Source organism: Mustela putorius, unplaced genomic scaffold (genome assembly GCF_011764305.1).
Source record: "Mustela putorius furo isolate JIRA1106 unplaced genomic scaffold, ASM1176430v1.1 tig00537293_pilon_pilon_pilon, whole genome shotgun sequence".
In the NCBI taxonomy this organism is placed as follows: domain Eukaryota; kingdom Metazoa; phylum Chordata; class Mammalia; order Carnivora; family Mustelidae; genus Mustela; species Mustela putorius.
In genome coordinates, this window is record NW_025422431.1 from 1,525,220 (window position 1) to 1,549,377 (window position 24,158).

At 54.4% G+C, this 24,158-nt stretch overlaps 1 protein-coding gene and 1 long non-coding RNA gene across 5 annotated transcripts; one reads left to right on the forward strand and one right to left on the reverse strand.

Annotated features, from left to right (window-relative positions):
- Positions 1–3,682: 3,682 nt before the first annotated feature.
- On the reverse strand, positions 3,683–23,489 carry FOSL2 (FOS like 2, AP-1 transcription factor subunit). 4 transcript variants are annotated; one of them, XM_045073922.1, is made up of 4 exons: positions 22,538–23,489; positions 12,309–12,560; positions 7,097–7,204; positions 3,683–4,696 (listed from the first exon to the last, which is right to left on the reverse strand). In XM_045073922.1, exons 1-4 carry the CDS (start codon positions 22,634–22,636, stop codon positions 4,178–4,180), a joined length of 978 nt encoding a protein of 325 aa, XP_044929857.1. In that variant the 5' UTR covers positions 22,637–23,489; the 3' UTR covers positions 3,683–4,177. The 4 variants fall into 4 exon arrangements, with proteins under 4 accessions (XP_044929857.1, XP_044929860.1, XP_044929859.1 ...); XM_045073925.1 differs by lacking the exon at positions 22,538–23,489 and adding an exon at positions 21,471–22,163; XM_045073924.1 differs by lacking the exon at positions 22,538–23,489 and adding an exon at positions 20,577–21,437.
- On the forward strand, positions 4,575–7,310 carry LOC123390234. Its single transcript, XR_006604886.1, has 2 exons — positions 4,575–4,713; positions 5,641–7,310. It is a non-coding gene; the product is annotated as an uncharacterized LOC123390234 (long non-coding RNA).
- Positions 23,490–24,158: the final 669 nt, after the last annotated feature.

Genomic DNA, 24,158 nt, shown 5'->3' on the forward strand with positions numbered 1-24,158 from the left:
TTGGTGACCACTGTCCCCAGAGGAATGACCATCCGTCTTTAAAAACAGAACCTTTTTTATACAGTTTATACAACATATGTCACAAATCATTTTAGAAACAAAAAAAGCATCATTAGCCTAAATTTCAAAAAAAAAAAAATGAAGAAAAAGAGGGAGAGAGGAACTGAGTATTTTAATGCTGTTTCTCATCAGGCTTGGTACAACACAAAGATGTAAACATTTTAAATAAATAATAAAATAAATGTCAATTTCTTCTCCCCCTCCCCATCCAACCTCCGCTCAGAATTTGACCCAGCCTTTCCTGAACACATCAGCACTGGAAAATGAAATCCCTCTGTTGATGGATGGCCAAAACACTAGAACCGTGAGAATATGTCAAATTAGTAGTTGGACAACTGAGTTTCCTTTTTAAAAGCTACAGGAGGCACACTTGGAAATGTACACACACATACACACACACACACACACACACACGAGGGCGCGCACACACACACACACACACCCAACCTGTCAATAAATAGTGAGATGCTGGCTTTTTAAATGAATGCCAAGAGGACTCAACAAGCAGAAAGTAGCAAGACCACTTAAGTTTTAAAAGAGAAAGTTACACACATCACCTATCCTATTGGTCCACAAATTCTATAAGGACTCAGGTTACCCCTCCAGCCGTCTGAGGAGTACAAAGGAGCACATCACGAGGGAGAGGGAGAAGAAGTTTGGAGGGGGGAGGATACTGTGGGTGATGGGTCTTTGCAAACAAACCTCAGACTGAAGGCAATCTTGCCTCAGATCTTTGAAGAAAGACTTTCTCACCTTCAAGTGTTTTTGTTTGTCCATTACATGGGGGCCTCGAATAGGGGATACCCTCATCCGTTAGTCTCATCGTAAAGAGGGTATATTTCTAAAAGTGCCTAACACAGTGCCTGGCACATAGTAGGTGCTTATGCCTTTCCTTCTCAAAGGGGCCGTGTGATATCTGATTGGGAAGGACACCAACTGGAAAGGTAAACGGTAAGATTACAGGAGCACTGTCGGTCCATCAGGGGAAGGGGAGAAAGTTCCGATACCTGTACCACTGAGCCCTCCCTTAGACGCAGAGCCAAGCGGGAGTGGAGAGGCGACTCTTTTCCTCAATGCCTGAGAAAACGAAGCAGTAGCCTCTGAGGGCTCCTGGCTGAGAAGCTTGTGCGACCGGCCTCAGTGGACACACCTGGCCTTTCTCACAGGCAGAACAATGATTGCTTTCTGAAAACTTCCCCCGTGAATTCTCTGCTTACAGCTGGCTCTGGCCATTGCCCAAGCAAGCTTCACCTGGGAATCTCCTCTCCTTCCTGCGTCAGCAGCTGTCCCCGTCCACTCAGCCGGAAAGAAGAACTGGTCCCGGAGAGGCCAGCCAGGTGGCCGAGAGGACGGTGTGGTTCACACTAGCCTGTCAAGGAGGGTCTGCCCTATGCCGTCCCAGAGCTGCCTGCAGCCCAGCTGGAATCCGCACCAGCTGCCTCATGGCTGGGGACACAGGGGAGGCCCAGCGGTTCCCAGCCCAAGCACGAAGGCACCCCCAACCGCAGCTGTTCCTGGAGTGTGAGCTGTGGAGGAGAAAGCGGCAGGCCTGGTGGCTGGTAATCCTGGAGCAAGGGTGTGTGTGCATGAACTCAGAGAACAAGCCAGAAGTCAGGAGGACATGCTCATGAGTTAGGGGTGCGTATTCGGCCTTCCCCAAATAACCTCTGGCTTTGGGGGAAGCCAAACCTCGACCTAGAACAAAGCCAGAGGGTCCTGAATGGGACAGCTTAGGAGCTGCTCAAGTCCTACGGGGTGGTGGAGTTCCTGCTTTCCGCTGGTCCCAAAGCCAACACAGCCTGAAATCTGAACCAGAGCCAAGCTCCGTCTCAGGAATGTCCAGCCTGGCCCCGAGTCACAGACTGTGGCCTGCCCTGGTTGGGATCAATGTTGAAGAAAGTGGGGCACAAAAGGACTTTTAGAAATAAAACACCAAAGCAGCTTCATTTAAGAAATATATATATATATGTGTATATATATGCAAAAGCAGCAAATAGCTCCCAATTGGCCACAAATACCGCTTGAGATGATTAAGCCTTTCAGAGTTGAGGGCACCCCCAGTTTTCCTTGCCCACCGCCTGCTGTTCCTGGCTGACTTCTGTTTCTTCGATTAATCTGAAGCCAGAAACTCAATTGCCCAGTCTACTAAGCAGTGCCCCTCCCAGAACCTCTGGGAAACCAGGAGGGCAGCCTCATCGCCAAGGAATGTGGGAAATAACATTTTTAAAGTATTTTTGGACAAAATCCATTCTCTTTTAATCTCCTCTCTCTGCGTGGCCTAGCCTTTCACAGGTCACTTGCAGTCGGAGCGGGCTGGGTCTTTTAAGCACCGGACCAGACCGCTCCGTTCCGTGTGCTCCCTTCTCGGAACGGAGGGGGGATGGGCAGTCAGGAAGGACCAGCGCTCGGGGCCTGGGTGTGTGAGGGGGCAAGTGAGCCAAGGTGTCACAGCTTGCTCTCTCCGCGTGCTCTCTCTCCCTCCCGAGTCTAAAAGTTTAAACCCCGCTGGGTTTGATTTAAATAATATCTAAATAATTTTAAATTATCATACAATGATCTCTAGAGCGGAATCACAACAGCAGGGTCTCCCCCAGAGCACTAGCCCAGCAGAGGCCCACCCCAGATCAGCCAGAGAGCTAAGCCCTAGGGAGAGAAAGGCTCAGAGGGGTGGGAGGCAGAGAGCAGGAGGCCGGGAGGTCTCCCTCCCCACTCCGGGCCCCATAGGAGGGGGGCGCCTCTCCCGTGGTGGGAAGCAACACATCTTATCTCTGATTTCAGCAGCCGCCCCACCCCCCAACCGCCCCAGGAATGGCAGGTAAGCCCCAAGCCTTAGAGACAGCTCGGGCCAGCGGTTCGCAGCTGGCTGGCTGGACCCGAGGAGCACTCCGGGGGGAAGGAGTATGTAAAAGAGAAAGCACTCCTTCGGGGAGCAGGTGACCACAGAAGGTAGAAAAGGCCGGGCAGCTCACCGAGAGGCGAATCCCACTCTGCCTCCCTCCTTCCTCCCCTGCCTTTCCATCCACAGCAAAAGGGCCTTGGAGGCTTGGGGAGGGGCCACTGGGCAGCAATCTGGGGAGCGGCCAGGCCCACGCTCATTAAATCTCTGTGGGTGGCGTCACCCTGAAAGCCAGACTGGGGGAAGGCAAAGCCAGTAGGGACTTTGGAGTGATGTGTGGTTCCTAGGGAGGGACGCCTCCCTGGTCTAGAGGAGAGAAGGGTCCAGGGGCAGGATGGCGAGGCAGTAATTATAGGAGACGTCCTGCTCGAGACACCAGGTAAAGGGAAGCTGGCTAGGACACCTGTGTGGCTTGTTGGCACTATTCCTGGCCTGGTAATTAGGCATTTGGCAAACCCAACCTGTGCTCCGTCTGTCTCACTCACACCCTGTCTTCTGGCCAAGCCGCTCCTCCAAAGAGTTGTGTCCGAGGATGGGGAGGACGCGTCCTCCGAGCCTCCCAGTGATGGCAGCATCTCCTCGAGAGCTCAGGGAGCCCTGCTGGTGGTCCTGGAGATGGTGGTGGACCGGGGAGTGTCAAGGGAGGGAAGGTTCTGTATTGCACATTGACTGTCCCCTTCCGGACAAGTCAGCCCCAGCAGAAGAGTCAGTCACCTGCTGCCCATCTCCAGAAACGAAGAGCTTTAATATTCAGACCACCCAGATGAAATGTCATGGCAAATCTGATAAAAACCAAGAGGAAGTGAAATTGACACTGGGGGGAGGAAGAGGTGAGTAGAGGGAAGGTGAAACCAAAAGGCACTGAGCATGCTGGGTGGGGCGGGGAAGGACACCATCACTCCAGAGACGTAGCGTAACAAAGGGACAGGAACGGTCCACACCAGCCGCAGGCTCTTCAGAAGCCGGAGAGATGCCTGAGTCCACCAAACCGAGTTTTCCAAGGCTTTTCAAGAAACAGGATTTGCTTTGCAAGATGAACAAGGGAGGAGGTCCCATGACTTCTAAGAGATCGCTGAAGTCCTCCAGCAAAATCCCACCTAGGTCTCCCCAGAGCCGGGCAGCTCTCTGGCAGGGTCCCCCTCTTGCCCTCATGGCCCTGGAGCACTTGAAGGTGCTGGTCCCTGGGAAGGAGGCAGTGACGAGGACCCCCCGGGAGCTGGGTTACAGAGCCAGCAGGGTGGGGGAGTTCAAGGAGTCTGATGACTGGTCCCCACTGCTACTGCTTCTGCGGTGAGCCTTGGAGCAGGACTCGGAGGGTGACGCAGGCGACTCCTGCTCCAGGACGGTGGGGTAGGTGAAGACGAGGTTCGATGTGCCTGGAGTGATGGCTGGCGTGGAGGTCACCACGATAGGTGTGTGCAGGGGCTCCTCCCCGTAGAAGCCCCCAGCAATGCTGATGGGCTTGATGACAGAGCGCTGAGCCTTGTCTAGCCCCGCCGATGAGGAGGAGGGGCTGTCCTCTTCCAGGGGCTCCTGTTTCACCACCACGGCACCCACTCCCCCGCCCCCACTGCGCAGGGCCGGCAGCCCGGAGGCGGGGGGCGATCGGCGCTCCTCGGGGCTGATCTTGCACACAGGCCCGTGGGCCACCAGCATGAACTCCAGCTTTTCCTTCTCCTTCTGCAGCTCGGCTATCTCTTTCTGCAGGCCTGACTTCTCCTCCTCCAGCTCCTCTGTCTCCTGCAGAGGGAAGAGAGGTGAGTGAGGGGCAGGAACCTGCCAGGGACCTGCTGGGGGGTAGGGGGTGGGGCAGGAGGTTTGAAGCCAGGTGAGAAAGGGAAACCCAGAGCTGTGAAAGCAGCCAGCTCAGGCCCCCCAGCCACAGACCCCACCACTTCTCAAACACCTAGGGGCTCAAGATGCCTTTTAGGTCTCAAACTCCGGTCTGAGAAAGGTGGAAAGTAGGCTTGGAGGAAGGATGAAATGATAATTATGATAGAGGGCGAGCAAACCTCCAGAAGCTTCCTGAAGCAGGTGATTTCAAATCAACTCATTTTGCAGATAAGGAAACAGGTTCAGAGAGGTTTGTTAATTTGCCCAACGTCACAGAGCAAGCAGGTAGGGTAGGCCAGACTTGACCCCAATGTATCCAACTCCAGGGTCCCTATGCTACCATGCCCAGCCGCCTCAGTGCCAGGACTGCCCCCAGTTCCCCGGGGCGGGGGGGAGGGAGTGTCACAGTGAGGTGTGCAGGCCCAGCCCTCTCTCCTCCTCATGCTCCCTCAACCTGGTCCAGCCTGCCTGCGGCAGTGTCCACACCAGCCTCTCAGCTGCACACACCAGCTGAGGACGGCACCGGGCAGGCAGGAAGTTCTCCAGCAGTCCCGGCTAAATCGGCACTGCCCCACTTCCCTTTTTTGCTCTAATTTCTGAAGCATGTGATTCAGGACTCACAGAACCCTTGGAGAACATTCCGTTCGGTCCCGGCGCTTTAACAGATGAGGAAGCCCGCAGCCAGAGCAGGCTGAGGCTGGCAGGGTCCCACGGCAAGGGGCTCAGGGCCCTCCCCTGACACAAAGCCAGAGAGAAGCCACAAAAGCCCACGGGGAGGCGGGGGCGGGGAGCGGGTGGGAAAGACGAAAAGGTGTGTGTCACGGGCCTCCTCCCCACTTTTCCCCTAACAGAGTCCTGTTCCAGAATGAGATGGTACGGGCCAGAGCCTCACGGAGCAGAGAACAGCATATTCCACGGTGAAAAAAAGTTTCCATCTGTCTCAAGGGTCTGACGAACGTCATGAGCTTATGAGAGGTTTCCTGTGGAGGATGTGGCTCGGGGCCTGGGTGGCTGGGGCGGGTGGGGTGGCGGGGGAGTCGGGTGTGAGGCTTCTGGGGGAGGGAGGGGAGGAAAGCAGCGGGCCCCGGAGGAAAGGCTATTCTGGGGTTAGAGGTGGGGAGCACCCAGGGTAGACCCAGAGGACCTGCCCCCTTAGAAAGTTAGTGGTGGGGAGGACTCCCTCGGGGGGGAGTCTACCCAGGGAGCACTGGTCAGTAAAGGATCTTTTCACCTAGTGCGGGAGAGCTCCCGCTGGTCCTCCCCATGCTCGCACACACACCTCCACCGGACATCCCTGCCGTCTACGGGGAATTCACATGAACACGTCTGTCCCCAAGAGCGAGGGCTCCGGGATGGATGAAGGGAAGCTGGCGCGGGGGATGGTACCGGGAGCATTAAGTCAAGTCACGGATGGGCAAGGTGACTGACTTCCAGAGCTGCTCCCTGGCCGGTCACAGTAAAAACCGCCAACAGTCTCTCGTCTGCTCACTTTGAAAACATTCCACCAGGGACAGTCAGTCCTGGCTTTAGGCTTCCTCCCCGTGCCATTCGGCCCATCCTGTATGGCTAGGCTCTGGAGGGCGTTACGTGATGTTGGTCAGGTCAGGCTTTTGAGAGGGAAGGGCAGGGCCACAGCCCCCAGGTGTGGGCAATTAGGCAGCAGGGGAGAGTGACTCACAAGGGCAGAGTGATGAGCTACCAAGGCGACAGCTTCCGGCTCACGGCAGAGGTGGGGAACCCTTCTGCCGTGAAGGGTATGAGAAAACCCCAGGGGAGTACATACAACTCAGCTAGCACGTGACCGTGTCCATGAGACCCAGAGAGCTTCAAAACCCCTGCTGAGCTGAAAGGGGCAGGTCTCCCCCTGCCCAAACTAGCTCCCTTAAGCTAGCCAGGGCCACTCTGGCTGGTGGTAGGCATGGGGGCGGCTGGAACCTTGGGAAACAGCCCTGGAGGGGGCAGGTCTGGACCCGCACTGGCTCCCTCTGCCATCCCTCACCCAGGGGCCTCAGGAGGTTCAAGAGCAGGGAATGCCTAGATGCTGAATGAGAAAGGGTGTGAGGCCCCAGCAGGCTGTTCGGGTCCCTCGTGGGGCCCAGCCTGGTGCGAAGGCCAGCTCCCGCCCTCCCTCTCTCTTCTTCCATCAGGGCAATGCTAAACCTGCGCGCTCGAAGGAAGGACCCTTTCTATCTGCACTGGCTCATCTCTAGGCCACCAGAGGACGAGGAGAGGATGGGAGGCCAGGAGCCCCGAGGCCCTTGCTCTCATCCCCCTGGAAGTGCTCCCGCCCCACACAGAGCTCCTCACCGCCTGCAGTTTCTCCGTCAGCTCCCGGCGGCGGTTTCGGCACTTGGCTGCGGCCAGCTTGTTCCTTTCCCTCCGGATTCGGCGTTTCTCCTCCTCTTCAGGCGATAGCTAGAGGCCAGGGTCAAGGACTGTGATTAGGTTTGGGTACATGATTCAGCAGCTTTGCTTTCTCGCTGTAATTTAAGAAACGCTTCTGAGGGGCACCTGGATGCCACATTGGTTGAGTGTCTGACTCTCAGTTTCTGCTCAGGTCATGATCTCGGGGTTATGAGATCCAGCCCTACATCAGGCTCCACACTTAGCACAGAATCCACATGGCATTCTCTCTCCCTCTCCCACTCCTCTGTTAGTGCACGTGCTCTCTCTCTCTCTCTCTCTCTCTCTCAAATAAATAATCTTTAAACAAAGAAGGAAAGAAGCCCTTCTGGGACTGTGTGCAGGGAGGGAGACAGGCAAGAGAAGTGTGGCTGGGCTCGGCAGTCCCAGAATTGGCAGCTCACTGCTGGGACCCCCAGGGAGGGCCCTGACAGCTGGCCCCAGCCTGGAAGGTGACATCCCATGTCTGAGGGGAGACCAAGGCACCGACCTGTCAGGGACTCATCAGCCTAGGCAAGATGATAGCTTTTGTCATGTCAGCTCTGATTCCTGGCCAAGGCCAGAGAGAAGTAGCAGCTGGGGCCATGTCCCCAGAGTCCCCTCATGCCAGCCAGGCCTGGCCTCACCCACTTAAACAGCTTCTTCCAAACCCTGGCTAATTACTCCTCCCCAACGCTCTGCCAGCTCGGCAAGCCTCATTATCCCCATTTGGTTAAGTAGCTAGGCCCAGAATAAGAACCACCCTGGGGGGAATGTACTATGGCCGGGGGGTAGGCCAAGGATGCCTCTCCCAATGTCATCTCCCCGCCCCAGAGGGCCAGCTGCCCACCATTCAACCCAGAGGACTCAAGAGTGCGCCCGGCACAAGGCTAGGCTGGATAGGACAGGCAAAAGGAAAAGGAACCCTCAGGCACGTTCCGTCCTGTTACCCACCATGTCCATTCATTCAACCAAAGAGATGCTTCTTCCAGGTGCCAGGCATGGTTTCAGGGGTTCAAGATTTATCAGAGAACCACATGAACTAAGACACCCGTGCAGAGCTGACAGTCTAGCTCCCCACAGGGAGGCTGGTTAGGGGCCCGTGACTCATGCCCCAGGGCAAGACCTTTGCTCTGAGACTCAAAGCAGAAGCTCTGTTTACATATAGCCCTTCCTGTGACCCCAGTGTCCCCTGGCACGCAGAGGTGACACAAGGCCGTGGGCCAAGGCAGAAAGTAATCCCAAAAGAAAGGCCATCCCATGCTGTTTGCAGACAATGACGGCATCCCTACCATGTGCCAAGTACACACATAGTCCTGGGGGCTTAGAAGATTCTATGGGGTATAAGATCTGGATCCCACCCTCAAGGGACAACGTGGGGGAAAAGCCAAAGCCACTTTTGGACGTGAGAAGGGCTGCCCCACTGGGAGATGCTGCCTCCACTGCCAGGCGACCCATGAGGGAGGGAGGCATGGCCCTGGCTGGGCCCAGGTCAGAGTCCCCAGGCCTCCTCATAGCCCTGCAGGTCTGTTGTTGTGATGTCCAAAACAGCAGAGCAGGGCACAGCTTTGGAGAGGACAATCCCATCGCTGTCTACACTGAGGAAGCCCTGTGGCCCCAACCAAGAGGCCAGAGTCCCACATCGAATTCTCCAAACGCTGGCACAGAAACATGCCAGTCAATGGCTCAGATGTAAAGTCCCTCTGAAGCCTCAGGCCCCGAGCACAGAGAAGCTCGTCACACCTTCTCAACTTGCAAATCCACCCCCACCCCACACCCCACCCCCAGTAGTCAAGGCGCGTGGCCCACAGGGAGACAGGAAGCCTGGCAGGCTACAGGGAGACCTGCCAGCCTCCTGGTACCTCAGGTCCGTCTCCCAGGGCTTTGGCTGAGCTGCGTTCCCACAGAGGCCAACGAGGGCCTCCTTCCCTCCTGGGACATCCTCCCCAGGTTCCTTCAACGCCTCTGAGACCCCACCTCACTGGGGTTAAGAACCAGGCCCAGCTCCCCTCGCCCACCAGCTCCACCCCTGCTGTGTGCCTTCCCCCTGCAGCAGCCTCCAGGAGGGGCCCACAGAGCCCGCCCAGCTGCTAACACCTCTGTGAGCCCCCCAGGCCCCCCGGCAAAGGCCTGCTCTCAGAGTCCCACACTTCTTCCCGGCTGCCCCTCCGTCCTCCAGCCCCGGCTTCAGTCCCGACCTCTGAAACCCTCCACCTCCCCGGCAGAGCCAAAGGCTCTACATTCTCTCTTCTGGGAGGTCTAAAGCGGCCTGGGTGCAGAACGCCGACGGGGCCATTCTGTGTGGCCTCGGACAAATCACCCAACCTTCTGAGCCTCAGATTTCCCATTTAGAATATGGATTACTGGGACCTGCCCTGCCTTCCACAAAGTTTCTGGGATGATCAGATGAGACGCACTCTGAGAGCCCTTTCTAACCTAGAAAGTGCTAGAAGGGAGAAGACTAATTCAGAGGTCTCCTCGCTGATGCTTTTTCAGAGCCCTGTAAGAGTCCAGGTGAACTGGAGATCCAGTGTCCACAAACTTGGGTACCCTGCTCTGTGTGGGGACCGGCTGCCTAGCTGAGGTCATGAGGCCACTCAGCTGAGGCCCTGAATCTGTGCTGCTCCCAAACCTGTCTCACCCTGAGCCCAACAGTTACCAAGAGCCTTGCTAGGCCCCCTGCAGTCCTGCATTCAGGGTTCACTACTCAAAGGGCTACTGGGGCTCCCCTTGAGGCCCAGACGAGCCCCCCATCCGTCACTGATGAGGGGCAGAAAAGGCGCAGAGCTGGTTGCTGCCCCTTTCAGCCTCCCTTCCCCTTTGGGGGCTTCCGGACAACTTCTGGCCTTCCGATTGGCCTAGAAGTCTCTCCCCTATCTGTAAGATATGGGGCAGCCTGTGGGAGCTGTCAGCATAGGAAGTGTAGAGGGGTGGTGACACCAACATGGTCACAACTAGAGTGTGTCAGCACCACCGCAGACACACCCACAAGCCACACACCCTCGGCTCCCCGCCTCCTCAGTCACCATCACGGGCCTCAGAGGGAGCCTCTGGGCAGGCTCTGAGGAGGGCAGGCAGGCACCGTGCTGGCTCTGGGGAACAGGCTCCTCTCCCTGGGGGAGGTCAAGCAGGCAGAATCAGTTCAGAGGAAGACCCCTGGGCTAGGGACGCAAAGAGCCGAGGTTCGAGGATGCTACTGTCCAGGCTTCCTCCAAGCTGCTGGCTGATTGTCTGAATTCCTGACTGATGTGGCTCTCTCCCTCCCTCTCAGAAAAGGAAGGAAATTCTCCAGACAGATTGTCTTAAGGCACGCCTAGGTGGTATGGTGGGAAAACCACATAGCTGAAGGTCAGGGGAGGTTGATTCCAGCCCCAGCTCAGCCACTTACTCATAGCATCGCCCTCAACAGAGCCCTTCTCCTTTCTGGACCTCTGTTTCCTCATCTGTGAAATGGGTACAGAGGGAAAATTGGAAAAGCTTTTCTTCAAAGTCTATTTCAGGTGCAAGCTTCTAAATTAGGTGTGAACTAGGCCCAGAAAAGAATGCAGAGTGTTCAGCACATCTTGCTTTTTTGAAAACCCGCTCTCACTGAGGTCACTTACATAAGTTGGGGAGTGGAATCCAGGTCATTGGTGACTATAAAGCTTGACATCTTGGGCTCCCGAAGGAAGCGTAATTTAAAGGACAGTGTAATCACGGCTACTGCAATGTTTACATCTACAATTTGGAAAGCAATAGCACAGGGGATAGTAGTCACTTGTCCCAGCAGCGGAAGCCCAACAACCATCATGCTCTGCGCTGAGTCCTGCCATTAACAGAACAAACCAGCATGGAGGGGAGGCCAAGCCCAGCCTTAGCCTCAGAGGAATGGAGATCCTATGAATGCTCCCGGTTCCTCAGAGCAGGGACCCTTGCAGTCCTCAGTATCCTGGGTTGGCACTGGATCCATGATTACCCATGGAGGACCATGTGTGAAAGATTCTTGTATGGGGACACTGGGATCCCAGAGCGCCAGTGGACAGTGGTGGACATGGAGAGGAGTGACTCACCAGGTGAATGTTTCATTTGAAAAAAGGATCCCACCGCTAAAGTATTTTCCTTCCCTGGATCCACAGTGAGATGGTATTGTAGAAAGAGTACTGTTCAGAGAGTCCAGGGAACTGGGTTCTAATTCAGACTTCCCATAGTCTTGCCAAATAGCCTCAGGCAGGTTTGTCTAGGCTTTGGTTGAATCGTTTGTGAAGGGGGATCCACGGGGCCCTTAGGAGGCTCACCCCCCTTTTTATGCATGATTCTGATTTTTCTTTTGGGAATCAGGGGGCCCATCACTACCCTGGCTCCCTACTGATAGAGATGGTATGCCTTGGAATAGTGGTAGATGGTGTCTAGAAGCAGCAGCCCACGCTGTCTCGTGTCCCTCCCTGCCAGGCAGATGCCTTCTTAAAGCTGAGCCCTCGGAGGGCAAAAAAAGCCGACATCCGACCTGCTCTCCCCTCACCCCCGACACACGCCGTCTGACTCCAAAGACTCCAAAATCACTGCCCTTCTGGAAGGGGCATTGTAGGTACTTGAAATGGGCTTCTGCTTCAAGTTGGAGGCCTGGGACACCGAGGAGGAAAGGCAAGTACTGTGGGCCTGGAGGGTGACCCTTCAGGTCTGCTGAGTGTTTCCCCCACACCAGACACCAGGAGACAACGCAGGGCTAACCCCCGAAAGTTTCTGGCTAGGGCTTCGTTGGCTGTGTGTCCTGCCATGGATCAGGGAAAGACATGTCCCAACAGTGCTTCCCATCTGCTGAGACCGCACCACACACAGCGCTGTTTTCCCACACATGGTCTCATTTGAGTGGCGACGAGTCCTATGTGATAGGCACCATTATCCCCATTTTGCACTGAGGGAGTTGAGACTTGGGGAGCCTCAGCGACATGAGCAAGATGACAGAGCCAGGTCAAACTCTCAGGCCTTCAGCTCTGCTTCCCACGAGGAAGGGTCACAGGCCCCTGGTCCCGAATCCCCTCTTCTCCTCGGTGCTCCCAGGACACCGACCCAGCTCCCCAGCAGATCACAGAAAAACACTGTGTATTACCAGGCCCTGAAAGTCCCCCACATGTCTGCTTTCCACTGATCTGAGACGTACCTGCTCATCTCTCCTCCTGCGGCCCACAGTGGTGCCAATAGTCTTGATCACACCGGGTCTCGGGAGTGCCATGTGCCCGGGGACAGAGGCCAGGCCCGGCAGGGGGCTGTAGGGGTGCGAGCGAGGGTACGGGTTGGACATGGAGGTGATCACCGTGGGCTGCACCATCCACTGCAGGTCCTGGCTGGTCGTGATGGCGTTGATGGTGGGGATGAAGGCGCTGCCTGAGCCAGGCATATCTACCCGGAATTTCTGAAATGAGGAGAGAAAACCGTGTTGAGCCAATAAGCATGGAGCAGAAGAGGACAACTTCGTGGTCTCAGCAGGCCCTCCCAGGGGCCTTCAGGGCTAGCTATGCCCACGTCTGCACAGCAGCCCTCCCCCTGGCCTAATGAGCCTCTGGGTCACCTGCCAATTAGCCCCCAGGGTACGGGGGCTGGGGACCCCTTGAGGAGATTTGCAAACCAACAGCTTTGGGGCAACAATGATCACCAGGAAGTTCAAATAGGTATAGGATGGGGCTGTGACCCCATCCAGGGGGAGGCCAGGTCCATGAAAAGGTGCCCTCCAATTCCTGAGACTGGAAAGTGGTAGCCTTTGTGTCCTTGTCCTCCTCCTGGCCCTCAACCGCCATCTGGCTTAGAGCAGACACACCGTGTCTCTACCTACCAACAAACCCATCTGCGTTCATAGATGTGTCTGTGTGAAACTTGAGTGCTGCTAGCTCAGAGTTTTCTGTCTCTTAATTTATGCCCAGACCATGTTGCAGAACTCTCCGGAACATACTGCAGGAAGCATTCTATTTAAAATATAAGATGATGACAGAGTAGAAACACTAAAATGGGTCACGCTCCTCAGCAGTTGGTCTTGGCCCTTCTTCAGGGCCAGCTACTAGAAAGTGCGAGGAGGGAGAAGGGAAAGAGCTCCCTGCCCCCACGCCTCCCTGGCTCCCAGCTTTTCAGGAGGAAAGCACCCCAGTGGGAGCCCTCCTCCTCAGGTGATTCCTTTTTCCACACATAGGTTCTGCAAATCCTTTCTTCCCTAACCTGGTAGGTGACATGATGAATATAATAATGTCACTTACTGAGTACTTACTAAATGATGGGTCACCCTGGTAGTTTTTGACCTCAATTATCTGATTAATTCTCCCTCTGAGGTAAGAACTACCATTATCTCCATTTTAGAGGCAGAAATTTAGGCGTAGAGAGATTAAGTAACCTATCCAAGGTCACCCTGCTCCTAAGCAGGGGTGGGTCAGGACTCAAATATGGTTCAGCCTGACAAAGAGGACAGGGCTCTCACGCATGGTGCTATACAAGGTTCTGTGCATTGCTTTCTGCTTCCTAGAAATCCAGACCCAGGTGCTGGTACCCACCCCTACTGCCCTCAGAGCATCAGCTCATCCCTGCCAAGAGACCCTACAGACCGTCCCTCTCCCTGAAGAGGCCATAGATCTGACCCCAGATAAAATCCTACTATCGTCACGGGGACTATAGCATCCCCCCTCTCTTGGCCTGGTCAGACCAACCAGAAATAGAAGTATTAGTAGCAAAGCCAGCTGCCTTGTCTCTGTCCCGTGACAGATGACACCTGGGTTCCTGTTGTGTAAATAAAGTGGGACTTAGAGCCCCTGACTGTAATTGAGGGAGTTGGGGCCCCTTTTTTGCTCGTTCCCCTGCCAGCTGAGTGGCCCCAGTCTGGGTCAGGGGGGATGTCTCTGCCTCACTTCTCAGAATGCCCCAGGGTCCCAGGCCAAGGGCGTTCAGTGAAGAAAGCACAACCCAGCACAGGGGATTTGGGGATTCCACAAGGAGACCCACCGGGGCAAGGAATCCTGGGATTCTGTGAAGCTACCTGCGCAATGGATTCTGGAATTCTAGAAGAGCTGCCCAGTACAAAGGATTCTGAGTCATCTTGGAAGGCAAAGACAACTCGGCTTTTATCAGGAGCTGACTGAGCTGGGGGTGTGTGTTGTGTGTGTGTGTGTGTGTGTATAGGAAGGATGCAGTGAACAAGGAAGAATCCAAGCAGGAAACGGTCTTCAAGGAGAAAACATGGACAACTGAGCTGGGCCTTGAAGAGGCAGAGTACTGAAAGCCCAGAAGTGTGGCTGAGTGTGCAGAAGCATAAAGGCCCAGACAGCTCCGTTTCTCTTGGGGGCTGGATGGGAGGGGGGAGGTGGCAGGAGGCCTGGATTTGAGGCCTTCGCAGAATCACGGAGGACTGTTTCCCTGTCTGTGAGGGAGAATCCGAACACACAACTCACCACACCATCATGAGGATTAAATATGTAGCTACTTGTAATCACTGGCTATAAAAGCACACCAGTGGTTCTCACCCGTGGCTGCCCATTAGAATATTCTGAGGAGCCTTTTCAAAACACCAACGTTGGAGCCGGCATTGCCATTAGAGCTCTAAAATAACACGTCTGGGGTGGGGTTCTGATAAGGTATTAAATAAAAAAAAATGCCTGAGGAGATTCTAACATGCAGAGCGGGGGTTGAGAAATACCGCGCCAAGCAAATGGAAGGCGGCCCCGTCCTCACCATCACCTCCACCACCACCATGATGGCGTCTCGTCACTGCGCCTGCGCACTCTGCTTGGGGCTCCAGGAAAACCCGCCAGCTTCCCACTCCCGGGAACCACCCAACATTTTTATTCCATTTGTCTCCCCAAGTCAGGTTCTGGGTCTGAAGAACACCTGAGGCATCCAGCATGAGGGCCACAGAGGGAATGGTCAGCTTTTCTCTCAATAAACCCTCCAAGAAAATCGCTCCTCATTTCAACAAACAAAAGAGCTCCCTTTTCAGCCTAGGGGAAGCAAGCAGAAAACCTGAAGCACATCTGGGAGGCTGAGATCCCTTGGGAATAAGTGGATGATTCGCAGCACACACACACACACACACACACACACACGCCCCGCCACCCTGGGGCCCCTTGGGCCCTCCAGGGTCCTCGCTCTGGGTCTCCAGAACGTGCTACCCGGCCTTCAGCCAGATTCCTTGCAGCAATGGCTTGGTCTAGACAAAACAAGACAGCAGTAAAAACAAGGCACTAGGTAATGACTGCCTCTAAGTGCGGGTACAACTTGTTTCGGAGGGAGGTAAAGCCATCTGGATAACACACTGGCTCTAAACCACACAGAAAACAGTGTCCCAACCCCAGAGAGGACTGGGGCTGTGATCGAGAGGGCTTGTGTCTCCTCCAGGAGCCTGAGAGGCTCCCAAAAGTTTCAAGGAGATCTGGCGATGGGACTTGTCTCCCCTCCAGAGGTATTGCCCAGAAAGCCTCCCAGAAGTAGGTGAGAAGAGGTGAGGCGAGCGGTCTGTGGTCCCAGGAGTCAGCCGGGCACTCTTCTTCGCCAACAGACCCAGGAATCGGTCAAATACCGTGCTGGGAGTAGTCACCGTTCTCTACGGAAGGGTTATACTAAAGGGTTATACTAAGGGTTATATTACACAGAAACAAAGATAGGATTTCTGGGCTGCGGGCATGAGGGCCGTGTGAGCCCTGCCACAGCACCAGGTGTGTGCTGAGGGGGGATAGAGGAGGTAAGTCTGGACCTCACTTGAGTCCCCTGAGGCTCTCCAGCCCCTGCCCCTTGGAAGCCCCTCCTCCAGGGACAGGGCAGAAGATGCTGGATGGCTGGGTGGCCTTCCAGACTGGCAAAGCCCCCAAATGCTTTATTTGACTATGTCATCCTGCTGACTTCTGGGTGGGCAAGAATGCCTATAAAAGGACGAACTTCCCCCCACGGACCTCCTAGAGCGGAGTGTGACAAACTTTGGCTGTAAAAGGCCACATACTAAATATTTTAGGCTTTGTGGGTCACGCGGTATCTGTCGCAACTATTCAACTCTGCCGGGGACAGTGCGTAAACAAACAGGTGTGCCTGTGTTCCGTGAAATCTTATTTACAAAAACACTGGGGCTGTGCTTTGGGGACCCCCCTTCTAGAGGACCATTCCCTCTCCTAAGTATCAGGGTTGGGGGAAAGAATAAAGAGAGGAAACAAGAAAGGAAAAAGACAGAGAGACAGAGAGAGAACTTTTCCTTTAACTCAGGGAATCTCATTCACCAGCTTGAAACTCCAGACCAAGAAGCTGAAGTTCAAGCCCTTACAAGCTTTGTTGTGGGTTTGTGGGCATCATAAAGACCCCTCTTTATCCTGAAGCACCCCTATTTAAGGGTGCTGTGGGGCTGTCCAGTCCTGCTCCCAGAGTCTCTAAGGAAGACACCTCAGAACACAGTGCTCTACAGTCTCCCAGCTTCACCAGGTCAGAGAAGTCCCTGCAGCCTAGCACTTTCTGGTTTGGAAAAATGATCTTCCTGAACTTGACAGCTGGGCTTTGGTTTCAGAAATGAGGGTCACAACCATCGCCTTTTGCAGAAGGGTCTAGGAAGTAGGTTTTGGGTTTTCATTTCCTACAGACATGATTGGAACAGGGCTTGGGCCAGAAATTCCTGCGCTGGGTAGAAATGGCATTTTGGATGCATGGAGGGTCAGTGTTGTCAGCCTATCCACTCGGCCAGGCATCTCTCCATCACACTGATTCTCAACTGGGCTCCCAAGCACTCAAGCCACGAACCGCAGAAATACTAGTGACCTGTCTCAGCAGGCAGGTATGACTACAGATGTCTGGAAAGGGGCTGGCTTCTTTCTCTTAAGAAACTACCCTTTAAAAAAAAAAAAAAAGAAGAAGATTTTATTTATTTACTTGAGAGAGAGAGAGCACAAGCAGGGGGAAGGCAGGCAGAGAGAGAGGGAGAAGCAGGCTCCCCAGGGAGCACAGAGTCGAACGTGGGGCTCCATCCCAGGACCTTGGGATCATGACCTGAGCTGAAGGCAGACACTTAACTGACTGAGCCACCCAGGTGTCCCTAAAGCCCCATTTAAAAAAAAAAAAAAACAACATGGGAAAAGTTCCAAAATTTCTACAGACTGGCTCAGGGGAAGAGCAAAAGGGACAACTCCTGCTTCAAACATCCCAGAACACCCCAACTGAGGTCAAGCTTGACTCCAATGTTCTCTGTTTCTATTTCTTCTTTGGAAGAAAGAAGTCTTCTATATGGAATTCAACCCGTCTTCACAGAGTATGCACTGGACAGCACTTTGACCTTTCCTGTCTGAAGAAAGCCACTTGTGTCACAATGGAAATGGTTGCTAATAACTCGGGATTCCCCCCGACTTCACAGCACACAAACACTCCCTCAGGTGATGGGTCTCCTGTCAGCTTCCTCTCTTTCCCAGGTTTACTTAAAAGAGCCACAGTCTCCTCTTGGTCCTCACTGCCAGGGTGAAGCAAAACAAAGCAAAGGAAGAAAAGAAAAACAGCCAGAAGAACGTGGCCGGTATGGAGTTACCACCCAATTTCCCCAGTTTCTTTCTTCCCAGGACCCTTCCAGTGAGAAACCCCACTCCAAAGCATGGCAGGGATGGGAGTGGCAATCCTACTATCCTGTGTACCCCTTTTGCAGTCAGCGGAAGCGCACGGCATCTGATCTTTCCTTTAACCACAGCAGGGTGAGCGTGGCCAAGTGCCAGCCAGAGAGATGGTGCTGGGCAAGAGAACGCCTCACTTCCCTCTCAGGCCCAGTGAGCTGGAGAGTTACCAAGTGGGGTTTGGAAGACATCTATTTGCTTCAATCAAGGCAGCTGCCATCACGTTGAAAGGCTGTGGCCCAAAAGAGGATGAGCCAGATCCACAAAGGAATGATGCTATTTTTTTTCTCTCTCAACAAATAGAGCACAAAGTTAGCTTCTGGCATTCTCGTAACCAGTACCTTTCTCCCTGTTTCACAGAGGAAAAGAAACATCTAAAGTATGGATGGCAAAAGTGCCTACTTCAGGGTTAGGTGACTGCTCTTGGTGACTTCTCTCCCAGGGAAGACTCCTGAGCGGGGAGACGAAGATGACTCGGGGTCCCACTGGACTTTGGACCCAGTCTGGGATCACCCAGACCTTCTATGACAGACTCGAGTCCTTATAAGTCACATCTCCAAATATCAAAGTCCAGCCTCAAAGGACAAAGATCTGTGAGCAGGGAGGGTTTTTGAAAGAATTTGCTGAAGGGGATACCAAAAGAGGAGTGTTGTCAAACCTTGAGTCTGACCAAGAGCCACAGCAGTCAAAGTAGTAGTTGGTCTCTGCCAGGAATAATTTCGAAGGGCACCACAGTGATTTGGATGTGTAAATTCTGGTGTGTTTGCATTACGACAGCAACAAAAAGGGGCACCTGGGTGGCTTAGTCAGTCAAGTGCCCAGGTCATGACCCCAGGACCCTGGGATAGAGTCCCACATAGGGCTAGCCCCCTGCCCAATGCGGAGCCTGCTTCTCCCTATCTTTCAGCCCCTCCCCTACCGCTTTGTTCTCTAATAAATCTTAAAAAAAAAAAAAAAAATGGGGGAAAAAACCAAACCCAAGACTCCTAACTTGATGCTCACCTTGAACAATAAGGCAGGCAGAAATAAAGCAATGGAAATGCACTCGGGTTTCGAGAGGAAAATTCAACCTCTGCTCAAACAATACATGACTGCTACTTCACCCCGTTCACTTTGATGAAAAAGTGACACTGACTTCCACCATCAAGAATCAGTTGAACAGACAAATTCCTGGGATAACATTTTGTTTGATCCTAATCTACAACCTCTACAAGATCAAAGAACCCCCCCCCGGGGGGGGGCACCAAACCCCTAATATACACCTCCCACCTTCCCACCAATTCTGAAACCCCCCTCCCCCAAACAATCCTGTGTCCTAATACAAACACCTCAAGAAAACAAGCCTTGGGAATTTGAATTCCTGGCACCCTAAAGAAAAGACAAACATCAAAATAGGGAAAGAAAAAAAGCACTCCTTTTTGAACCAGGTTTTATTTAGAACAGATTAAAAAAAAAAACTGCATTTCAAAAAGTCAGGCAGTTCCTAGTTAACCGCTGTTAGATATATGGCATTTATTTGTCCCAAATTAAAAAGAAAAAAATCCTAAGAATTCCGAAAACTCACCAAGTTAACACTGTCTGGGGCTGGAAAAATACCTTCCCCAGACAGTTCTTCTAAGAATGTCCCGTAGGGGGCACTAGAGAGGTGTGATTGGGACTGACTTGGGAATCACAGTCATTTCTGGTAAAAGTTCTTTGATGTGAGGAATGTCCCAGCCTGGTACAGTTGGCAAAAGTTCACTCCGGGGAATTTTGTGTGTGTGTGTGTGTGTGTGTGTCTGTCTGTCTGTCTTTCTGTCTCTTGGGAAAGGGCGGCTGCCGAAGAAGAGAGCTAGCCTGGTATTCCTTGATTCCAGAAAGGAACTGTCCCTCTTGGTTTATTTTCACAAGTTATCTGAGGAACCGACAAATGGCAACCTTGGAAAAGTTCTGGGTCTTGTTTTTGTTTTGTTTTTTCATTAAAAGGGGGGCCCAGCTGATGAAAACAAGTTATGAAATGACCTGTGTTTGTGTAACTGGCTGATTGCGTAATGCTCAAGCCCTGAAACCGTAATAGTCGGGCAACCAGGCAAGGCATATATCTGGGAGGTGTTTTCCTAGGAAACTCAGAAGAGAGAGAAAACAACAACAATAAACAGAAAATGCCAGGAGGGGGAGGTTTGTGCAACGATTATTGACGAAACAAAATCACCAATGACCAGCCTTCGAGATTAAAACTATAACTGGAACAGGAAATATTTTTCATGCTTGGAGTTCCTGCCATATACAAGAAGACTGGTTTCAACATAGAGTTACCTGCCCCCCACCCCTCCGAAGTCCCTGGAACTCATGGCCATGTGTTAAAATCAAGCTTTATTAAACTAGAGAGAAGAAAGTTTTGGTTTGAGTAAACAGCAGCAAACTTATCGGGACTATCAGACCCCACAAACAAACAGATGGGGAAAAAATAATGTTCACTGGCCCAAGGGAAAACCAGAGCACCCTCTTTTCTTATACCGACCAGTCCACGGAGATGCTACAAAGGTGGAAGTCCCAGTATAAATGCCAGGAAAGCCGCCCCATAAAAGAAGCTGAGAGAAATAAAGTGATCACAAGTCATATCTGGTATGTAATAAAGTTACCTTGAGCCTGAGATCGGGTGGGGTCCAGGCGCAGACTTGGGAAATAACAAAAGCCTCTCAAGTCCGTCCGAGGACCACAGAACAGCTTGGCTCCATGTTGGAGAGATGATGGAAAAACCTTCCCCCACCCCACCCCCGCCAGCCTCCTCCCTCCTCCTTCCCTAGGAGTGGACAGGCTGAGAAACTTGTCCAAAGCCGCATTACCTTGCCGATCCCTCTGGTTTGAAAGGCACCTCACTCAAGCTGCTGGGCCAAACAGGCAGGCGTCTATGCGAGAAGCCCGTGCACTAGTTATTACTAATTGCAAAATCCTTGTGTGTTACAGCATGCTAGGAATTAGCCCACAGCTGCTTTTTGCTTCGGTAATGAGGCCCCATTACACCCTGCTGGACTGAGTTCTCTTCCTTCTTCCTAGCACTGGTTTCCTGTCTGATTTTCTTCCAAAACAGGGAATTGCCTCCGCTCACATCCTGGGCTCAAAGCCCTAGTGACACAGATTATTCAATCTGGGCACTGATGTCCGGTCTGACTTCCCACTTGGGCCCCAGGGTCTGAGCAAAGCCAGGCGGCAAGATTGTCATATTACAGTGGTAAATGCCAGGAAAACGGCAGCAAAAGGGACAGACAAGATATCAAAAGATCTCTTTCAGATCCAGGGAGGAGGAGAAGGACGTTTTGGCAGCTTGTTGAATTGGAAAATAAGGGAATGGGTATAAATGACTCCGACCCGTTGCTTAATGATATTTAGATTCAATTAAAACCACCAACGGGACTGGAAAGCAAGCAAAAGCACTTTTTAAACAAGATTAAGACACATCACCTTGTTGCTCATTATAAAGGGTGCCCCAAATGCTCCCTTAATGCACCGACTAGATTCTCTACAGTGGGTGCTTGTGGGGGCACCAGGGGAGATACAGAAAAGCCATTCTGGGGACTCACCAAGTAAGGGGAACCCCTTTGCAACAAGGTATCCCTTTTCAGATCCCAAAGAGCGATGTCTTTCCATTTTATTTTCTGGCAGGATCCACCCCTCCAGGGGAAGCCCACCCCAGCCCCTACTGGCTGGCTGGCTTCTAGAGGCCAAGGCCACTGTCTTACCAGGGCAACTCCTGCTGTAGCCAACTTGCCCAGAGATTCCGCAGATCCTGACCCAGATGGGCTTCGGGTTGTAGTGGCCTTGTTTGCTAAGCCAGCTCCCTCTGAAGCCTGAGGGTGGGGGTGGGGGGCAGCTGCTGCAGAGGGCAGACACCCCACTAACCCCACCAGCACCCTTCTGGTATTTACAGACACAGATCGCAGGCACAATCCTTCCAGTGCAAACCAGTCCTGCTGCTTTAGAAACAAGTTGTTTTTCCGCTTCCAGAACCACCCAGGAGCCTAAGCAAGCTCTCTTCCCCCTCCAGCCACCCTCCCCACTTCTTTCTGCAGGCGTCCTTGCCTCAGGTACCCCTCCCCAGACCCTCAAGGCGCCCCTTCCGGTGGCAGTACAGGCTCCTTCTCTGACCCCAAGAGGAGATGGATGGGCGCAGGGGCACAAAGACACAGGGCCAGAGCCTATCAAGGCTGACCTCCTCCTTCCTGACCTTCGCACCCTATTCCCAGAGCGACAACCCTCACCCTCGCTCTGGATTACTTGAAGGAGCCTAACCATGTTTCCGAATCCCTAGCCTCTTTCAGAAATTAATACTGATGGAGAGCAGGGGAAGAGAGGGAGAGGGCTCTCCCGCAGGAACGGAGTCCTTGGATGTCGGGAGGCGCCAGTGGGTGCAAAGATTTTTTTTTTTTTTTTTTTCCCCACCGCGGAGAAGTGACGGGGGTGGGGAGGAGGGAGGGATTTCTGGGAGAGGAGTTAGGCTCCGGAGAAGGGGAGCTGCTGCTGCAATTCCAGGAGCTTGTCTGGGTAAGATGTAGAGTGAGGGAAAGGGTTTGCCGGCTCTTCAAGCCCACTCCTCGGTCCAATTTAAAAAAAAAAAAAAAAAAAAAAAAAAAGTGTTTGGGGAGAAGGGTGGGCAGGACAACACGAAAATCCAAAACTTGCAATGGTGACCCCGTAGGAATTTTCTCGCCAAGCCAAAAACGGGAAAAGAAAGCAAAAGAGGCAGTGGCGGCGAGAGGAGGGCGGGGGTCGGCCCGCGCCGCCAGGTGCACCCGGGGCCCGCACCTACCTGCTGGCCGCCGCCGCTGGTGTAGGACTCGGCGTGCGCAGGAGAGCCGCTGCTGCCCCGGGACGAGGTGTCAAAGTTCCCGGGATAATCCTGGTACATGATCCGCGGTGGGGGCCGGAGAGGAAACAGGGTGTTTTTCTTCCCCCGCCCTCGCCGCGGCCGCGCACCGGCTGCTGCGGGCTCGCTCCCTGCCGGCCGCGCCTCGGGCTCTGGTCTTCGCTCCCGGGTTGCTCCCCGACGGTGGCGGGTGCGTACGGGAGGCGGCGACAGCCCGGGAACCGTGCCTCCCGAGCGCCTCGCGCTGCGCTGCTTTCCTGCCCTCCGAGCGCCGCGGGACCGGCGGGCCCCCCAGTCCCTCCCTCTAAAAGTCCGCGCGTCCCTCGGTCCCTCCCCTGCGCGCGCCCTCCCGCTCCCGCGCGCAGTCGGAGCCCAGCCGGGACAGCCGGTCCGATCAAAAACTGAAAATTAAAAAAAAAAAAAAAGAATAAGAGCCCGGCGGATCACGACTGCCAGGTCCGGGGGCCCCCCGATTTCAGACAGGGCAAAGAAAAAACAAACAAAACAAAACAAAACAAAAAAAAAAAGGCGAAAAGAAAGGCTGCCCGCCGGGAGAAACTTCTATTTCCTCCTTTTAGAAAAGGAGCTGAGAATAAACTTCCTGTGGCCGACTCGCCGCCGGAGTTTCGGAGCGGCTCGGACACTTGCGGGGAGAAGGTAGCTCGTGCCCGGCCCGCGCGGTTCCAGCCGAGCTGGCGCTGAGAAGGACGCGGCCCCGCTGCCCGTACCGCCGCTGCGGCGCCCGACTGCACCCCTTCCCCGGCGCCCGCTCCGGGACGGGCCGCCTCGCCCGGCCGCGCCTCTCTGCCTCTCTCCCCGGCCCGCCGAGCGCCGTTCACTTGCCCGTCGCTTCGCTCGGAGCCCCTGCGCTCTGCCCGAGATGAGTCACTACAATGGCACGAGTTCAACTCCACACTCTTTATTCTCCAGCCCCTGTACCATGTGGATTCACTCACGTCAACTCCAGACTCCACCTTGCAAGGGAGGAGCGCGCGGGGAGGCGGAGGGGGGGGGGGGAAGGAGGAGGAGGAGGAGGAAGAGGCTCGGGAGGAGGCGGGCGCAGCGCTCCCCTCCTTGCCCCGGCTCCCGGCCGCGCTGACGCCAGTCGCACACCCGGCGCAGGGAAGAAAGGCGGTGGCGGGGCAGGAGCGGACCGCCCGAGCGGCCTGGGCGCGCCGAGGCGGCCCCGGTCCCGGCCCTTCCCCACCCCCGCGCACCCCCGAGCCCAGCGCCCTTGGTCTGTTCCATTGGCGCACGTTGCCAAAGATGGTCATTTGCGTTAGAGGACGCGAGTGCGGGTTCCCTCGCTTTCGGGTGACGTGGAGGGAGAGGGATTCCCTCGCCGGCTCCCGAGCGCGCCGCGGCCTTCCCCCTCCCCTTCACCGCCCGGGGAAGGGGCGCGGGGCGGGGCCCCCGAGTGCGGCCGCGCGGGCCTCGGCGCCGGGTTTTACAAAATAATCACAGCCTGGAGAGCGAGACGGGCGGTTCAGCGCGGCGCCACCGCGAGGCCGGGAGCCGGGCGCGCAGAGCCGCTCTCAGGGAGGGCGCGGCCAAGCGCGATCCT

Bases quoted from the DNA above. Each gene is read 5' to 3' on its own strand.
- FOSL2 (XM_045073922.1), bottom strand. From the start codon at position 22,636: ATGTACCAGGATTATCCCGGGAACTTTGACACCTCGTCCCGGGGCAGC. The intron at 12,561-22,537 runs GTAGGTGCGGGC...TCCTCATTTCAG, and splicing joins CCAGCGGCGGCGGCCAGCAG to AAATTCCGGGTAGATATGCC. The intron at 4,697-7,096 runs GTGAGGAGCTCT...TTCCCTCTGCAG, and splicing joins TGACGGAGAAACTGCAGGCG to GAGACAGAGGAGCTGGAGGA.